Source organism: Panthera uncia, chromosome F1 (genome assembly GCF_023721935.1).
Source record: "Panthera uncia isolate 11264 chromosome F1, Puncia_PCG_1.0, whole genome shotgun sequence".
In the NCBI taxonomy this organism is placed as follows: Eukaryota; Metazoa; Chordata; class Mammalia; order Carnivora; family Felidae; genus Panthera; species Panthera uncia.
Genome location: NC_064813.1, coordinates 25,654,435 through 25,674,264, shown reverse-complemented (window position 1 = coordinate 25,674,264; position 19,830 = coordinate 25,654,435). Strand labels below are relative to the sequence as shown.

The 19,830-nt window shown below is 43.9% G+C and overlaps 2 protein-coding genes across 2 annotated transcripts in view; both read left to right on the top strand.

Annotated features, from left to right (window-relative positions):
- LOC125925789 (voltage-dependent R-type calcium channel subunit alpha-1E-like) overlaps window positions 1-16,611 on the top strand; it is a 200,540-nt gene extending 183,929 nt beyond the window's left edge. Inside the window, exons 8-12 of the mRNA XM_049635045.1 lie at window positions 8,161-8,276; window positions 12,606-12,659; window positions 13,516-13,605; window positions 15,101-15,310; window positions 16,048-16,611. Of these exons, the coding sequence (XP_049491002.1) occupies window positions 8,161-8,276; window positions 12,606-12,659; window positions 13,516-13,605; window positions 15,101-15,310; window positions 16,048-16,202 (625 nt within the window). The 3' untranslated portion in view covers window positions 16,203-16,611. The remainder of the gene's footprint in view (window positions 1-8,160; window positions 8,277-12,605; window positions 12,660-13,515; window positions 13,606-15,100; window positions 15,311-16,047) is intronic.
- A 1,603-nt stretch (window positions 16,612-18,214) lies between these two features.
- CACNA1E (calcium voltage-gated channel subunit alpha1 E) overlaps window positions 18,215-19,830 on the top strand; it is an 81,300-nt gene continuing 79,684 nt past the window's right edge. Inside the window, exons 1-2 of the mRNA XM_049635044.1 lie at window positions 18,215-18,441; window positions 18,921-18,993. Coding sequence (XP_049491001.1) covers window positions 18,215-18,441; window positions 18,921-18,993 — 300 coding nt within the window. The remainder of the gene's footprint in view (window positions 18,442-18,920; window positions 18,994-19,830) is intronic.

Genomic DNA, 19,830 nt, shown 5'->3' with positions numbered 1-19,830 from the left:
TGCAGAAGACTGGCCAAGTTCCTTTGAGAGCAGTGAAGCATTTTGAAAATGTGGTCTTTGAAGAGTAATAGGAATATGACCATGTGGCCATTAGTGTGCTTGGCAAAGTGTCTGCATATGCTTCTCCGTGCCGGTGTGAGCATGCGTGTATTTGTGCCAGTGTGTGTGTGTGATGAAGTGTACAAGTGTGTACAGGAGTGTGGGTAAACAGATCTTTGAGTCACACAGGCCAGCCCATCCTGGAGGGCTTTGTCTTCCTTTTGGTTGCCATGACAGCAGCAAAAGGCCTCAGCATCAGTAAACAAAGCTCCCTGTGTGTACTGAATCAGGAGGAGGGGTCTGGAGCTAGAGGCTAAAACAGGAGCCAGAGTCCTCCAACAGAGTGTTTCTTGTCACAGCTTCTTGTCACCAGAACGTTTTCCTCACTAGGTAAACAGATATCTGTCCAGGTGCCCTGTGACTCTGAGGTGACCCAACACGGGCAGGAATTTCAGGCTGCAGCAAGGCTTCATTGAACCTCCCAAGAGTTAGTCCCCATGAGTTAGTCAGTCACCTCATGATAAATTCTAGCAATGTGAACGACCAGGCATCCTCCCAACACCCCATGGATCAAAACCAGCCACTTTAATGTATCAATATACAGATTAGCACTTTGTGAATTATCTGAGGCAGTGGCTCCTTTATAGATGTGTGAGTTCATAAAAGAGAAATCATTTTAATATTAACCTAAATATGATTTAAAAGACAACTCTGCTTTCTTCCTATACACCACCCACCAGTCACACATGACAAATATTTTAGGTGTTATACCTTGTCTGAGATTATCTATATCATCCTTCTACTTCAACTAATTGTGAATAATTTGTAAATAATTGGCTATATAGGAATTGTTGATTTTTACAAATTATGCCTCTCATATAAAGTGCTAGAAAACAAAAGCAGTCACAAATGCAAATTCACTGACTAGACTGAGAATTGTATTTAACCAAGCAGAACAAGGAGATCAGCTTTCTTCTTAGTTCCCATAACTGAAATTTAGAAACTCAAACCTTGCATACTTAACTGACAAATAGAATAGAGGCTCATCCATGCTTAGCTTCAACTCACTTTCATCTAGGTGAGAGCTATCATGGGGGGAACTGCAAGTTATTGTCTTGCACAAAATAAGAGGTGGGGGGGTGGTAATAACTAAAAACTATGGATAGCAGAATTGGGTAGAAGTATCTCTAACGAAACAGAATTTGGATTTTTACTATTATATAGTCTCTTACAAGAACCCAGTCAGGACTACCAGAGTAACCAGATTTATTCCTGTTCTTGGTCACGAGCAGAGGGTTTTTTGTGACTTTCTAATGATTGACAGGGAAATTGAGGCAGAGAGGTTACTGCCCAGTTTATTAGCACAGAAGTTACCTAGAAACCTAACTCTGAGGATAGACCTGATAGTATTTCTGTTATATCACATGGGACTTATTTTTTTTTCCCCTTGTTTGGGATTCTGGAGTCTAGATGCATCCTGTCTTGAGTTCTGTGACATCTGTGGGTGCTGCTGCCAGATGGAGCAAATGAAGAGGAGTAATTTACCCATCCTCTCACCTTAAGCCACAGGCCAATACAAAAAGGGCTGAGGGGTCATGAGCACTCTTTTATAGGCCATATTTCCTCCTTTTAAACTTCCTGTTGCTTGATTCAAAGGAATTAAATAAATTGAGATATTTGGAGGGTCACTCTTTGAGAGTGGTCATCTGGATGGCTAAGTAAGGTAGCAGCCATATACTTTATCTTTGCAAAAGTATCATCATCCAAATAATTCCAGGATCCTCTGTGAAAAGGAGAGAGAGAGTACTCAGGTCTTCAGGGAAGAGAGGAGATCAGTGGAGGGGCATGCTTCCCTTCCCTTGGGGCCAGCCACATATATACACAATGAGAATGGTGGACACATTGGATCTAAGGTCAGAATAGATACCTATTTTGGGGAGGTAATGGAACTGAATCTTGTCTGTCCCTGTTCTCTCTAGAATGTAATATGCATAAATAAATGATGGCTATATTATGGACACAAGATCAAGCAGTACATCACTAGCTTGACTAATGCTATGAGTTTTATACTGGGTCTTTATTAACCCAACACAGAGCAATGGATTTTTGTGCTGTTCTCTCAATTAAAAAGATAGTCCTTTTAGAAAAAGCAAAGCAAAACAAAACAAAACAAATCAACAAAAAAAAAACTGTGTTTATGTCCTTATTTTCTTTGACCTTAAGCTGAAACTAAATCTCTTTTGTAGACTTTTAATGTTGAGTTCTAGATAGCATGGAAGACAGCTGAGGCATTGTAGAAACAGCCTAGCTTGAATTCCGGCCCTGCCTTCTGCTAATTAGGTAATCTTGGGCAAGAACCTTTCTGAATCTCCCAGAGTTTTTACATATATAAATGAAATGGTTTACATGCAAGTGATTTGTAAATTAAAACTTTCACAAATGTGTTATGTGAATATTAGCTGTTCTTTATATTTAACTTCCATAATCTGTGGAACCTACTGTAATGCCAAGCCTCGGATCCAGATTCATAGGGCCTTGTTGGAATGTGATATGATGTAGGTTCTGCTTGGCCTTGTGAAGCCTGTAGACTAGTCAGGGAGATAAGCCAGGGCACGAGTATGACAGCAAAGGAGGGGTGACAGATTTTATGAAAGACACTGGTGCCATACTCTCTGCTCTAGGCTCCCAGTAGAAAGAGAAAACAGAAAAGTCCCCTTGATAAACATAGTACAGAACCCTCCCCCTACCCAACCCTTCTTTGTCCACTGACACAGGGGCTGCTCAGGAAGTATCCCCACTGGTGCAGATTCTTTGCTTTACTGATTTTAGCCAAGAGGCTTCTTTAAAAGACCAGGGCAGTTTTACTGGGCTCTGGACCCTTGAGCACTGCCAAGGGGCTAGGTGGAAGGATGAGAGGACACAGGGACCTGCAGTGACAGTAGAGGAGAGCAGGAAAGCCAGCTGAAGAGACCCGGAGCCAGGAAACTGCCAAACATGCAAGGAGGCTAGACTGGGGTTTGTTGGTCTCCTTCACGGAAAATCAAGGTATGTGGTCATTTTGGGGGCCAGGTAGAAGTGACGCACTGTGTACTTCATACACTAATTCTATGGAGATCTTCGTGGAGACGAACAAAAGAACAGTGGTGGCAGCATCCAGGAGTTACCTGGCAACTGCTGCTCTCTGGCTTGTTCACCTGCCTCCCTTTGAGTCAGTGCAGAGACGGAACGTTTCTTCATTTGAGCCTTTGGGAACCAGGGTAGAGCTATCAGTATGCTCTCCAAGTCAGCCTGGATATTTTTAATTAACAAAAAATCTATTGGACATATACCATGTGCCAGGCCTAGTCTAGTCTGGGAGGATACAGAGTTGAGTAAGACATGGAATATTTTCACAAGAGGCTCGCATAGAGGGAGAGGCAGTCACATGTACAGCTTACCACAGTGAAGCCTGGCTGTGAGATGAACTGTAAAAGCACAGAGGAAAGAAAGAATGGAGGCTGGAGACTGGGAAAGGGAGAGAGGGAGAGGAGAGGAAAGCTGAACAGAAGAAGTGACATTTCACACTGGACTTGGAGAAGGATTTTGACAGATTTGGGCAGACAAGAAGAGAAACAGTGTGGACCAAGCCTTGATAGCCATACTGCATTCTCCAGAACAGGGAGATGGGTGCTGCCGCTGGAGCATGGCCGTGGTGACTGCAGGCAGGTGGGCGGGTGGGAATGATGGGAGGTGAGGTTTGGAGGAAAGGTTAGGATCAGGCTGTGAAAAACCGTGAAGGTCATGTTAAGTGTTTGTACTTCATTTAGCAGAGGGTGGAGGAGGCTGTGGAGGAGCAGGGGAAGAATAGAAAGAAAATGGAATGTATAGGATCTGAGGGTCATGGTTCCTTTTAGTGACTCTGTGTCCTTGGATGCTTGCTCTCTCACAGGGCCACTTAACTCTCCTTAGATTTAGTGCTCTGAGCTAGAAAATGGAGATGTTGGTAATAATGCTTATCCTTGATGCTAAAGGATTATTGTGTTCCTCTGCTCATAGCCTGCTTAAATCCTCCTTTTTTCAAGGTCTTCCTCAAAGTATTACCTCCTTGTTAAACCTTCCCGGATCCCTAGAGTGTATTTGAAAAATCAAGACACATACATATGAAACAATAAAGAAAACAGCATATAAATATGCCATTGGACTAGGGAGACATGTGTGCCGCATGAAGAGCTTGGGCTCTTAGAGCAGACAGGCTTAGGGTCCAATCCTGGATCTGCTTCTTACTTAAATTATCACAAGTTGTTTAACTTTTCTTTTTTTTTTTTTTTTTTTTTTTTGAGAGAGCACGAGAGTGAGAACGTGAGCAAGTGGGGGAGGGGCAGAGAGAGAGGGAGACACAGAATCTGAAGCAGGCTCCGAGCTCCAGCTGTCAGCACAGAGCCCGACATGGGGCTCAAACCCGTGAACCATGAGATCATGACCTGAGCCAAACTGCTCAACTGACTAAGCCACTCAGGCGCCCCGTTTAACTTTTAAATTGGGGACAAAAATACCTGTTCCACCTTCTTCTCAGAGTGATTATAAAAAAATATGAGCAAAATGTATGAAGGTGCTCAGAAACTAGAAAGGGCCTCACAAGTGCTACTCACTGTGATTATTGTTTTAGGTTTAGAAGTGATCAGATCTAATGTGTGTTTTAGAAAGAGTGAGTGAGATGGATAAAACGAAGAGAAGAGAAACAGGTGGTTGCGAGACCATGTAAGTGCTATTGCAATAATCCAGGCATAAAATGATGAGGTCCTGGACCAAGGCAGTTAGGACAAAGAGGAAAGGTTGATCCAAGTGCTGTTTTGAAGATAGAACCAACAGAACATGGCACACTAATTGGACAGGAAGGATAGAAAGAAAACAAAGAGCCAAAGGTAAAAACCTTGATAGATGGTGTTACCATGAACCAATCCAACCCCTTGTTTCTTTCTAATTGTTGACATCCAGGGAAGAAGGCAAGGAAAGGCCGTGCCCCACGGCTTGTATTCTGTTATTCTGACTCTCAATGGCCCTGGACTCTTCATTTTGACTGTCTCCCTCTCCATTCCCCCAAAACAGTGTTGATAGAACCATCTGAACCTGAAGACAAGCTCATGATTTCTCCTTTTAATATGCCTTATTCCCATGCCCTCAGCCTGACCATGACCATGATAAGGTGTCTGTGCCAAGGAATCCATCTATCTTGGTAGGAGAGGGTGAATGAGGTGCCTCCTCTTCCTCTGCCCTGGGGCTGTGACACATCCCTCAACCCCTGGCTGGTATCTTCCTCCCTGGATATGAGCAATGTTTTATTTTGGAAGAAAAATTACGCTCAGAGACTGAGTTTGACTTTTCCAGCAATTTATTTAACGAAAGTTCACTGCAGGAATTTGACAAGCCAATAGTACACAGGATAATTTCTGTTAATAAGCCAATAAAGAAATAACATACTCACCGGGGCGCCTGTGTGGCTTAGTCGGTTGAGCGTCCAACTTCAGCTCAAGTCATGATCTCGTGGTTTGTGGGTTCAAGCCCCGCATCCGGCTCTGTGCTGACAGCTTAGAGCCCGGAGCCTGCTTCGGATTCTGTGTCTTCTCCTCTCTCTGCCCCTCCCATGCTCATGCTTTGTCTCTCTGTCTCTCAATAATAAATACACGCTAAGAAAAAAAATTTTTTTAGAGAAATAACATACTCGAAATCAATGATAGATCAATCACACTGTTGTTCCAGGCAAGAGGAGGTGAAAGGAATAAAGTGCAAATTTAGTTGAGGTGTACCTTTATACAAGTTGGTACTGGGGAGAGACAGCTTAGCCAAACTGGGAGCTGACGTCCAGGTACTAGTGCAAAAGGAAAAGCCCCGTGTGGCTGGAGCATGTTGTTATGGAATGGGGCCTGGTGTTGATGGGCAAGATGATCTTCATGGGGCCTCTGCACAACTCATCACTGCCTGTAAGTGACACCTTTACAGATGTAAAGTTTTATTCAACTTACTACTGGAAGCCCTAGCCACAGAAGTCAGACAAGAACAAGAAATCAAAGTCATGGAAATTGGTAAGGAAGAAGTAAAACTTTCACTATTTGCAGATGACATGATGCTATATACAGAACACCCTCAAGACTCCCTCAAGAAACTACTAGAACTGATCAGTGAATTCAGTAAAGTCCCAGGATACAAAACCTATATACCGATATCCATTGCATTTCTATACACTAATAATGAAATAACAGAAAGAGAAAGTAAGAGAACAATCCCATTTACAGTTGCACCGAAAATAATACCATACCTAGGAATAAACTTAACAAATGTGGTGAAAGACCTGGCTTCTGAAAACTATAAAACATTGATGCAAGAAGTTGAAGAGGACAAAAAGAAATAGACATTCCATGCTCACAGATTGGGAGAACAAATACTGTTAAAATGTCTATACTACCCAAAGTAATCTACAGATTTAATGAAATCCCTATCAAAATACCAACAGCATTTTTCACAGAGACAGAACAAACAATTCTAACATTTGTATGGAAACACCAGAAACTAATATGACACTGTATGCTAGTTGGAATTAAAATAAACTTCAAAACAAAAGTGTCACTGTTACCAAGGCTGGAGCTGATTGCCCAGGATCTTCAAGAAGCTATCTTAGATCAGCAAAGTATAGCCTTGCTCAGACCAAGCACTCTTGGGTCATCCTCACAAATTCTGCATTCATAGGCTAATGTGCCCTTGCCATAGTTGTTTCTTCATATGCTTTTATTGTTAAGCCCCCAGTGTGGCCCCTCAGCAGCTGAGCGACTGAGTTCTGATACGTGAGAACAGAGATGATGACACCCGGAGACAGCTTACTTCATTCTTAAAGCAAAGCAACTTTCCTTCGAAATACAACTTTTTACAGTGGGTGCTGGGCTCCCTCATTGTCAGGCTGAAGCTCTCTAGTTGTGGGGAGCACCTTGACTAAAGGCAACAGCTTCCAGGTAGTAGGGACCATGCCTGAGCCGAGGCTGGAGAGGCACTACACTACTAAGGGCATTGTAGCCTGGAGGGGTGTTTGATGAGAAGGGCCTTGGTAGAGGTGGTTGCTAGAGAGGCCTATTAGCAAATGAATATTTCTTTAACCCCATTTGCTCAGCCATTGAATTTGCTCATCTTCCTCTCTACCAGGAAACCCTTGTGTCTCTTTTCCCTTTCCACGCCACCCACCCTCTCCCCCCCACCCGCCACCCAGGGGTTTAGTCTTTTCACTGTCTTGTGCCACAGAGTGGCTCTGGTCCCTTGCACCTGTCAGTGGACTGTGTCTTCTCCCTGACCCTGACCTTGGCTTTCCATCTATCTCATTATCTCCTCTCATATCCCTCCCATCTTCCTACTCTCTTTCTTTTGGAGCCAAGTGCCCTTCCCGTGTCCTTCCCTTTCCTATTTAACCTCCACTAGCCATCTTCACACAGCACTCAGTCCTTCAAGGCATTGGTGTCAATGGTCTTCAGTGGCAGCCCTTATAGAGTGTCACAGGATGCAGGATGCCAGAGGAAGCACGGCACTATGGTTAGACTTTAGATCCCAGCAAGTTACTTCCCTTCTCTAATCCTTGGTTTCCCCATCAGTTAAGTAGGAATTTTAATAGTACTTATTACTTCACATGGTGACTGTAATGGATTAAATTAGAGTCCATGGGTATGAAAAACTTCATATAGGGCTGGCACATAATTGGTCCATATAGATTAATCACTGTTGTTATTAAAAGCATAAAGGGTAGGTGTGCCCCTCAGGAGGGTTAAGGGCCTTATGTTGTAGCTGGGGAAACAGAACATAGCATTTTGAACCCTAGTTTGTCACCTGACTAAGAAAGCACCTTTCAAAATAGAGCAAGCAGAGGGTGTTAGTGATGACTGGGATGAAACTGATCTGGGAAAGCTTCTTGAGTGAGGCCGAACAAAGTATGTTTCTGAACAGCATTTTAAGGAGGTGATAGTTGCAGCCTGGAACAAAGGAAAGGGGAAATGGGGCATAGAGAGTCACCTGCTCAAACACTCTCTTGCTCCTACTTGCTTCACCCTTCCTTTTAGTCACGGCATTACCCAGTTCACTGCTTATGAATCTCATCCTTCTCATCCACAGGGAATTTGCCAAAGAGAGAGAGAGAGTGGAGAACCGGAGAGCTTTCATGAAATTGCGGCGGCAGCAGCAGATTGAGCGTGAGCTGAATGGGTACCGCGCCTGGATAGACAAAGCAGGTGAGGCCTGGCAGGCTGCACAGACATCAGTGTAGACGTCCCCCTGAGCACCCCCGGTGCCTCCATTCTCAGGAGCAGCCTTGGCCAGAGCAGAGAGTAGCTCTGGATGCCTCACCGGCTTTGTGGGCTCCATGCTGGTCCCTCTTTCTTCCTCGGGGACTAAGTGTTCCTATTCTTCTACCGAACACCTTCACGAGGCTCACAGTTTAGCAAGGTGAACTGAGTGAAAGGTAACATAGCTAGCTCCTGGAGCTGGGTTGGGTGGGTGACATTGTACACTACTGCTGATAATTATAATGACCACCAGCAGCAGCAACAACAGTCCATTCATTCCACAAATATTTGAGCGCTTGCTTTGTGCCAACCCCTGTCCTAGGTACTTGAGATACAGCAATGAACCAAACAGACCACCAGCTCACCAAAGCCCCTTTCATGTGAAGCCCATTCCCCTCTATTGGAGAAGGCAGGGATAAACAAAATAATAAATGAATAACTTGTAAGAAGGTGACAAGTACCATGGAAAACAGATCAAGGTAGGGTTATGGGGTGTAGGGTAGGTTGTATTTTGAAATAGGGAGATCAGGGAGACCCTTTTGGGGAGAGACTTGAAGGAGTTGAGGTGGTAAGTCATGGGAAGGTCTGAGGGGGGATATCTCAGTGCTAAGACTCTAGTATGGAAGCAAGCCAGGAATATTCCAGGAATAGAAGGAAGAATGAGTAAAGGGAGAGGGGCAGGAAGACAGGGTGGGTCCAGTGATGAGAGGAGTGGACAGAACTTATGGGCCATTGTAAGGGTTCGGGGCTGTGCTGTTAGTGATGCAAGAACCATTGGAGGGTTTGGAGCTGAGGTGGGACATGGTCTGATTGAAGATTTTGAGGGGGCCCTTTGGCTGCTGCATTGAGACTACACTGTAGGAGGGCAAGGTCAGAAGCAGGGGACCGACGGCGAGGCCACTGCAGTGAGACGGGTAATACCTGATGGTGAGAACTGGTGATTCCTATTTCCTGAGCTATCACCAGTTCCTCGCTATGAGGCTCCGCCTTGAGGATAGGTCCAAACCTATCATGATTTTGTTAACCCACAGAACCACCAGCTTCAAGTTTGACTGTGGCTCAGCTGCTCATGAAGGGGTATCGATCACCGCGTATCTGTCAGTAAAATGGATGCATTTGCTTTCCTTATTATTTTAAAGATTACATTGCATTGGTGTTATATATCTTTATTTTCATCCTGAGCAAAGAGGAATTTATTTTAATAAAAAGATACACATGACAGCATTTTTCCCCCTCTATTCTTGGTAGAAAGCATAGCACAGATGTGAGGTCTCTCCAGAAAAATTTGGAATATGATTTGATGCTTAGTTGCCTGAGACTTATTCTTCCATAGCAGCTTAGGAATGATACCATGGCAGTCCTCTTCTACCCACCAAGACAAAAAAGCTCTGTCTCAGCTCTGGAGTCAACTTTTGATCATCTGTCAGGGATGAGAGAGTACGTATGATTAAAAGTGCCATTTCAAAGCCGGACAATAAGCACCTCCCATTTAGGACCATCTGTATTTCTTCGCTGCTTCTAGAAGCATGTACCATACCCACTGACTATACTTTCAATTTGCCCTTTCTCCTCCGAGGTTCTCGGGTAGGGGTGAATGTGAACCTCTCCTCCTTTCCAGAATGTTAACTCAGCCTTACTGAGCAGATTTGTCTCCAGGTCTGGCAGGCAGCTTGAAGTTCCCCACTGTCCTTGGCTTCCTGGGTGGAGGAGCCATCTGACAGACCACCCCAGGGAGCAGTCTGGCAGCAGAACTGGAAAAGAACGTTGCCCGCCCTGTCCATGACCCGACTCGTGGTCAGGCAGCACAGGACGCTGTTCTTTGTGGCTCTGCTTTTCAGATACATGCAGAATTCCAAGGCTCCACTTTCTTCCAGTTGGCAAAGCCAGCTCTCTCCTTCTAAGAAAAAAGACGCACTGCAACGTCAGATTGGGCTTCCTGGCCCTTCCCTTTGCAAATGGGGTGTGAGTGAATCAGAGACATATGGGTTACATTTCCCTGGAAAGAGACTCTCAAGTTCGAGAGAGAACTTGGCAAAAGGCTATGGGGGAAGGTGGGGGCAGCTTCCGCACATCCAGAGCCCTCAAGCACTTCCCAGAGATACTCAGCAGCACCACGCACCCTCCTTCTGCCTTGGGGGTCCTCAGATTAGCCCACCCAGCACCCAGGCACGGTACAGAGCAGATGTGCCTCCCTGGCTGAGGTCATTCATGTTGCTATGAGGTATTTTAACGAGTACCTAATCTTTAAATGATGTCCTCTGAACAACGTGTGCTGTAAATGACTTTAAAACCTCTATGTCTGCATAAAGGAGCATCTCACCAATAACATTTAACCTGTTAACTTAGAGTTTTGCCAGAGGCTGTACTAAAAAGGAAAGCTAAACATTTATGCCTTGGTATAATAGCTATCCTGAGTGGTACCCTCCGAGCTTCAAAATGTTCCCCTCCCTGGGAAATACATTATATGCTCTCAGTTTTATATGCAGGTGGAATTATGGTAATGACTTTACCCTCTTCTGCTTGTCCTTTTACTTGTTACAATTGCTTAAATGAAACCATCATTTAATAGGGCCTGCTGCAAGCTTTTCCCCAGCAGCTGGGATCTTAAGGACTGATGGCTTCCAGCTTCCAGCTTCCTGCCTATGGCTGAGGTTGGGGTGAGGATTAAACTCATCCGCATCACTCCCAATGGAGACACAGAATCCTGTCAGATATGGGACAGAAGGGCTAGTTTGTAAGTTTGGAGGAATGCTAGTGAGGTTTATCCTAACAAGTCTTACTAGAAAATAGCCCACTAGTGATGATACCTCCCTAGAATACAGGACTGTTCCTCGGGAGGTCAAGAGGAAAATCCAAGGAACCATTTGATTCTTTTCCAAATACTGACAACCAGACACAGCATTCCAACACTGGCCAGTCCTTCAGTTCTCCAATTGGGTATCCAAAAATTCAATTCAATTCTGACACTAAACACCATCAGAAGTTAGTGCAGATCCCACAGATTAGGGACTCAGTCCCACAAGCCTGCCATCATTTCACACACCAGCCACAAGTGGAGTCCCCAAGTGACTTGCATTTTTACCCACTCAGCTGCCAATTTAGAGGGTTCCAGGTTGATCATTCCTTGAATGATTTCCAGAACTCAGGAAAGCTATACTTCCTATCACCAGTTTATTACAAAGGATCCAACTCAGGAATAACCAAATGGAAGAGATTCCTCGGGTAAGGTGGAGGGTAGAGGGGGACACAGACTCTCCATGCCCCTTTCAGGCATGTTACTCTCCCAGCACCTTGACATATTCACTAACTCCGAAGCTCCTTGAGCCCCCTCACAGAGGGTTTGTTGTTGTTGTTGTTGTTGTTGTTTTTCCTGAAGATTCCATTATGTAGACATACTTGATTAAATCATTGGGCATTGGTGATTGTGCATTCTCCAGCCTCTCTCCCATCATGGGAACTGGGAGGGGGAATGAGGCTGAAAGTTATAACCTAATCATAGGGTTGGTTTTTCTGGTGACCGATGCAGATCCGTAAGTAATGTAGGCATTGTCGACATTGAGTTGTCTAGCTAGCATACAGAAGACAGTAAACTCCAAGGGTTTTTGGAGCTCTGTGCCAGGAAGGTGGACAAAAACCAGATATTTATTTTTCATTCTATCAGAGGGCCAAATTCACGACAGACCTGAGCCTCTTTTGCCCAAGCAAGGCAGACTGTAGTGTGGGGGTAAGAGGAAGCAAGCCCACAAGATGCCATTAGCATCTTCCGCTGCTCCTCCTCAAAGAAATAGACTGGCTGGAGCTCAAAACATGGTTTTATCTCCTGAACGAGGCAGTAGATGTTGCCCTGGTATGTCTTGTATGTGCTGCCGACAAGAAAAACCAAGGAAGTGCCTACTGCTAGAAAAAGTTTAAAGAACCTGGATAGAAGGAAAAAAATAGAAATGGAAAATTTTCATTGCTATCAGTTTAGGAGATTTTGGTTAGAAAGAGGTAAGTTCTTCCTCTCAACAAGTATTACCCAACACAGGGCTGAATTTTAACAGTCAACCTCCAAGTGCCCCCTTACTACAAGAACTTCCTTTCTGTTCTCATCTGCACTTGGGAGCTCCCTCTGTGACCCTTGATGTCTTTCTGAAGCTGGTGCCTGCATGGAGCTATGAACTCTTTGCTCTCTCTCTGTTGCCCTGGGGCCACAGCTGGCCCTAGAGGATTTTTCATCTTGTGAAATAATTTGACATTTACAGATAATTTACTAAACCATTTATTTCCATATAGAGGAAGTCATGCTTGCTGAAGAAAATAAAAACGCTGGAACATCAGCCTTAGAAGGTAAGGAAGTGCTCCAACACTTTACTGCATTTGCGCCCTCTTACGCTGTGGCAATCTCTTGATCAAAAGAGAAAGAAATAAAAAGAGTGGTGCTCTGGGATTTGAAATGAAAGTCTCTCTGTCATAAAATCCCTCATGCTTTAAAATGAAGGGAATTGAGTCATGGATTTAAATGCTTTTTGAAGTGATGAAAATGAACTCCAAGAGCTGCTTTGTTCTAGGGCGTGTGATTGCTACTGTACAATGAAAAGACCATCATACAACCAGTGGCATGGAAAGGGATCTTCTTTGAAAATTTGCAGGGATCGTCTTGGGACCACTTTCATTAGCAGGAAGTGGCATTATTTTGTTTTTTATTTTTTTAATGTTTATTTATTATTGAGAGACAGACAGAGACAGAGCATGAGCAGGGGAGGGGCAGAGGGAGAGGGAGATACAGAATCTGAAGCAGGCTCCAGGCTCTGAGCTGTCAGCACAGAGCCCAATGCGGGGCTCGAACTCATGAACCGTGAGATCATGACCTGAGCCGAAGTCAGATGCTTAACCGACTGAGCCACCCAGGCGCCCCAGGAAATGGTATTGTTTATGAAGAACCAGGACAAATAGATATGGAGTGCCTATTTACAACTGCGTGTAGATAGGGTCTGGCAAGGATTCTGGAGCACATGTGTTTCAAGGTGCTGCTGAGCACACAAGTCATGTTTCTATAGACATTCGTGACTTCTGTAACCATGGCTCAGCTGTTTCAAGGCAGTCGCCTGTGTCAAGAGGCCTCTGGCACACAGTCCTCAGCTTTGACCTGAATGATCTGATTGTTCTTGTGTTCTTTCACTGGACTTCCCCTTCCCTGGTACAGTGCTTCGAAGGGCAACCATCAAAAGGAGCCGGACAGAGGCCATGACTCGAGACTCCAGCGATGAGCACTGTGTTGATATCTCCTCTGTGGGTGAGTGGAACCAGTTAGATCTTCTTTTATTGGTCTGAATCTTCTATGTAAAGAAAGATCATGTCTTTTGAGAAGCGCCACAAAGAGGAACAGAATCCAAAGAATCCAGAAAAAGAGAAAGTCTTAGAAATCTAATAGATGACAGTGAGTTGCAGAGAAAAATGGACCATGGGGTTGAGGGCTAAGAATCCAACCAGATTCTTCAAGTGTGTCAGATGTATCCCTTTTACATATATATATACTTTCTGTCCTGAATGTGATAATGAGAACCCACTTTGGGATATTGTTCAGAAGATCCTGAGGATCTGATGCTTCTAGTGACCCCCATTTGAGAACCTGGAATCATTTGCTTAGCCACAGTGGCACCTACCTACTTCCATGTGATGTTTAAACAGATTGTTACTGACAACCCTTAAAAACCCTCTTCAATCCCAGGTTCCCAGACACTCTGGTCAATGCAGATTTTACCTCCCCAGAAAAAGGGAAGGATCTCACTTCAACCTTTTTAAAAATATATATATATATTATCAAATTGGCTTCCATACAACACCCAGTGCTCATCCCAACAAGTGCCCTCCTCATCGCCCGTCACCCACTTTCCCCTTTCCCTCACCTCCCCCATCAACCTCAGTTTGTTTTCTGTATTTAAGAGTCTCTAATGGTTTGCCTCCCTCCCTATCTGTTAGTAACTTTTTCTCCCCTTCCCTTCCCCCTGGTCTTCTGTTAAGTTGCTCAAGATCCACATATGAGTGAAAACATATAGTATCTGTCTTTATCTGACTGACTTGTTTCACTTAGCATGATACCCTCCAGTTCCATCCACATCGCAGCAAATGGCAGGATTTCATTCTTTCTCATTGCCAAGTAGCATTCCATTACACACACACACACACACACACACACACACACACCCCACATCTTTATCCATTCGTCAGTTGATGGACATTTAGGCTCTTTCTATAATTTGGCTATCGTTGAAAGCATCGCTGTAAATATTGGGGTATGTATGCCCCTATGCTTCGGCTTTCCTGTATTCCTTGGGTAAATTCCTAGCAGTGCTATTGCTGGGTCATAGGGTAAAAGCAGAAGAGTTGTACAGAGCTCATTGCTGCTTTAGGCTGCCAGTGGTAGAAATACCACAAATGCAGCCAATTGACTCCAATGCCTGAAGCATATTTAAAAGGAAAGGCCAGAAAGAAGCTTAATCTATGAAAAACATAAACATCATCCTGTTAGGATTCAGAACACTGGATGTATGTTTCATGTCATGCCCAGGGAATCTTTTGGTTTTCTAAAACTGAGAGTGTCCAGTGAGGATAACCAGGGATCTCTGCTATGGAAACACTTAGCCCATATCAAGGGGATTCCTTGGGCCTGCAACATGGTGGTCACTGAGCCGACTGAAGCTGTCCGTCTCCCCCTTTGAAGGCCCCCTTGCCATGGAGGGTGATCTGTTGTGCAGCCTCATTCTTCTTCTGTACTTGTCTCCCCTTAGGCACACCTCTTGCCCGAGCCAGCATCAAAAGTGCAAAGGTGGATGGGGCCTCCTATTTCCGGCACAAAGAAAGGCTTCTGCGCATCTCTATCCGCCACATGGTCAAATCCCAGGTGTTTTACTGGATTGTGTTGAGCCTTGTGGCTCTCAACACTGCCTGTGTGGCCATCGTCCATCACAACCAGCCCCAGTGGCTCACCCATCTCCTCTGTAAGTGAATAGTGACTACTGGCTGTCACAGGTGCTGCCGAATTGGAGTGTGAATGTAAGAGAGCAGGCATCCTGCTGGACCTGGCAGTGTTCTGTGAGGGAGGCTAGAGTTGTCCTCAAGGGGTTGGGATATCACATGACCATTCCCCTTGTCATTCATCATTGAACCACTAACTTATTGAGAAGTCAATAAGATAGTGTTAGCCTTGGGTACTTTAAAGCCTTCACTTAGGCTCAATGGTGTAGGCTCAGTGGTGTAGAGAGTTTGGTCACCTAAGTCCTGGGGAGAAAGTTCTTAGAGCAATGGTTACCTCCAGTAGACCAATAAGGGAACTTATAGGTCAGCTCTGAGTAAGGCTGCCACTGGGTGTCAGTGAAGATCCAGGATGCTGTCACAGTTGGGTGTGTATAGGTCGAATCTGGCTCTTGCATCAAAGCCATGGTAAAGCTCTTTCTTTCTCTCCTGAGAGCTGTATACCATTTAAAGGATAGTGACAAATCCACCTATTGAAAAAGAGCAAAGCTAATATGCGGAGTGTGCTTGGGACTCCCAGATCAGAGTGTACGCAGGTATCATCAAGTTTTGCCTGGCTTTGACCTGACACGGTCAGCGAATGTCTTTGCATCATGGGTCCTGCTGGTGTTGAGGGCTCTTCTGTAGGTGAGAGTGTCGGGCTGGGGCATGCAGGAGCCCATGCCATCTATGGAACAAAGGCTTCTTCTTTTGATGCTTTCAGACTATGCAGAATTTCTGTTTCTGGGACTGTTCCTCTTGGAGATGTCCTTAAAGATGTATGGCATGGGGCCTCGACTTTACTTTCACTCTTCATTCAACTGTTTTGATTTTGGGGTAAGTGCTTTGGAGCCCGCCTGTCCTCCTGCTTCATGTTGATATGCCACGGTTTGAGATAAGCAGCTTGCTCCATTGCTCAGCATGAAGCACTGAAATCAGAATTTATAAAAGGGGAATAAGTAAGTTAGCTACAGGGAGGTCAGGAATGAGTGAATCCTTCCCACTGTAGGGTTGGTTTGTTTGTTTTTTTAAAGCTCTTTTACTTTTAATGTTTTTATTGAAGTATAACACGTATACCATGGTGTACACTTAAGTGGATAGCTGTATGAATTTGACAGATCTACCCATAGTAAGTTTTGAACCACTTATTGTCTTGGGGGAAGCCTGAGAGAGAACAAAGGAACTGATTCCAGAAGGTGGTTCAGTAAAAAAAAAAAAAGAAAAAAAAAAAGAAAAAAAAGAGAGAGAGAGAGAAGCTTATATATTTGTGTATTTTTTAGTTCAGTTTAAAATTGGGAAAGTTACCTAGATATACCGTCATGCAAGCGTGCACACACACACACACGCACACATACACACACACACTTGTATTAGCAAGTTCCCACATAGACTATTTCATCCAGTGTTCACTTCCTAAATACTGTTGATATATAAATGTGTTGATATATAAATGTGTGCCTTCAAGATGTTTTGACATACATTTTTGTCCTCCACTGCTTTGGGGACTCCTAACCACTCTATTACATATCAGGAATTATCTTTCTCATTTGAAAATGAGTAAATAGAGAACATCGTGTGCAAGTTCACATAGCCAGTTAGCAGCAGAACTAGGTTGCAAAACTTTGGGTTCCTGAACCACTTCTCTTTCTGCCAAGCCCACTTCTGTTCCTGCCAAATCTTCAGTTATGTGCTAACGATTTTGAGCACTTGCCAATCTGCATTTTAACTTGGAACATATGCTTCTGGGTACGGGCAATTTTCAGGCATAACAGCTAGTGAAAGCCCATTCCCTCTCTACATACTTCTCAGCATTGCAGTGAGGATTAATTTTTGTTATTTGTCCTAGAGCACTGTGTAGAATATAGTAGACATTCAGTGAAAATACAATGAAAACAAAAGCCAAAATGTTAATTTGACACTAGTCCTTCCCACGGCAATCAGATTCTGTGCCACCAAGTAGTACTGTCACATTGGGGTACATGGGACCTGTGTGGCTAAAAGATGCTTCACATATAGGTGAATGAACCTTGTTAGTGCTTCTTGTTAGTGATTCTTGTTAGTGCTAAATTCTCGGATGGTGAGAGAATGTGGACGTTCTCTGAGGTTTTTACATTGGGATGCAACCTGCATTAACTCAAATTTGTTTCTTTGCTTTGAGTATCACTCTTTTGTCTGTCTGTTCAAGGAGTTACTGTGTAAGAACGCTTGTGGCTATCAAATTTGTGCAGAGGCACACTGGCTCTTGTAGTTTTCACCAAGGACAAAACAGCAGTCAGTGAACCAATCTCCAGCATGAAGGATTGAAGTCAGGAAGAGGAGTGGAGAGAAGTGGGGAGGGAGGCAGTAGAGTCTCATTTTCCTTTGGCAGCCTTCACAAATAGGTAGTCCTGTTGGAGCTGTGCCGGGTGGGGTGGGGAGAGTTTCAATTTCACTGTAGCCCAATGAAAAGTGCTGACTGCTGAATGCCAGAAGGCTCTGCTCTTCTCCTCCTCCTCACTGTGGCTGGGTTTGGCTCTTTAGGTCACAGTGGGCAGTATCTTTGAAGTGGTCTGGGCAATCTTCAGACCTGGTACATCTTTTGGAATCAGTGTCTTGCGAGCTCTCCGGCTTCTAAGAATATTTAAAATAACCAAGTAAGTGATCATAAACTGGACTCTTCCCAACACCTGTGAGAGCGGAAGCTTCTCTCTCCCTTATTATATTATATTTCCTTCCATCCCCTGTTCTCCCTCGCCATATGTTCCCCTTCCCTACCATGTCCCCGCTCCATTCTTCAGTTCCTCCTTCCCCAAATATCAAACCAGAAAAGTATCTATGACGCCAGATCCCATGTCACATTCCCAAGGGGAGCCTCATTGTTGCTGACATCTCTCCTTCACACAAATATACAAATGCAGCACATTTCATACACTACCAGGCAGATTCCCGCTGGATTGGGGATAAGTTTATATTCAGTGTTCACTGCTACAGTGTTTGGGTTTTGTAGGTATTGGGCATCTCTGCGAAATCTGGTGGTCTCCTTGATGAGTTCTATGAAGTCTATCATCAGTTTGCTCTTCCTCCTCTTCCTCTTCATCGTTGTCTTTGCTCTCCTAGGAATGCAGCTGTTTGGCGGCAGGTAAGCACCAATGAACTTTCCATCCAAAGGAGCCTCAAAACCCAGTCTTCAGCCTGTGAGCACTCGGGTTTCTAATTTGATCACCATGATATCATCTTGTTTGCTTTTTTCCATGGCCCATCAACCACTGAGTGTGTGTGGTGGTCTCTGTTTTTAACCTTTTCACACTGTACAGGATTCTGGTTCTGGAAAAGACCCCTCTCTTGGGAACTGTCCCTGAAATGTACAGCATGGGGCCTTATAACTCAGGGTCAGCCCAAACCCTATCTCATTATCCATGCCCTTCAAAGTGCACAGTGCATCAGTAATAGCCACTAATAATGCCATCTTCATAAGTTACATTGAATAGGGAGAAATGAAGGAAGAAGAGGATGTGGAGAAAGAGTAAAAGAAGTGATAAAAAGGGAACAATCTCAGGAAGGGAAAAACTTGGTATGTGATATTTTCATTTTATTCTTCTCTCTGAACTTCTTTCTCAGGTTTAACTTTAATGATGGGACTCCTTCAGCAAACTTTGACACCTTTCCGGCAGCCATCATGACTGTATTCCAGGTATGAGGCCAACTGGCAGGTAAAAATGTTAAGTAAGATCTTTTGGAGCTCACACTGAAAAATGGTGATATGTTAATAGAATCCTACTTTTCCTTTCCAGGCTCATCCCAGGCAACTGGGATTCTTGTTGAATAATTATCAACACAATAATTCCTAGAATTTCTGTAACTACGTTCTTACCAATAATGGAAGAGCTCTATTATAACTACCTGATTGGCCTTTTCCCCATACTTGTGAGTTTGCAAGAGATATTAAGGCAAAGACATTCAGTAACTTATGGTATTTATGACCACCATCAAGTGGGCTTTATTCCAGGAATGCAAGGATGGTTTGATATCCATACATCAATTGATGTGATATACCACATTAACAAAATAAAGGATAAAAGTCATATGATTATTTTAATAGATGCAGAAAAAGCATGTAACAAAATTTAACATTCATTCATGATAAAACTCTCAACAAAGTGTATATAGGAGGAACATACCTCAACATAATAAAGGCCATATATGACAAACCCACAGCCAAATCATACTCACTGGTGAAAAGCTAAAACCTTTTTCTCTAAGACTAGGAACAAGACAAAGATGTCTACTTGCACCACTTTTTTTAATGTTTACTGTTATTTTATTTATTTTATTTTATCTTATTTTTAAATTTTAGTTAGCCAACATACAGTGCAATATTGGTTTTAGAAGGAAAATTCAGTGATTCATCACTTAACATACAACACCCAGTGCTCATCACAAGTGCCCTCCCTAATACCCATCACCATCTAGCCCATCCCCCACACACCTCCCTCCATCAACCCTCAGTTTGTTCTCTATTGTTAAGAGT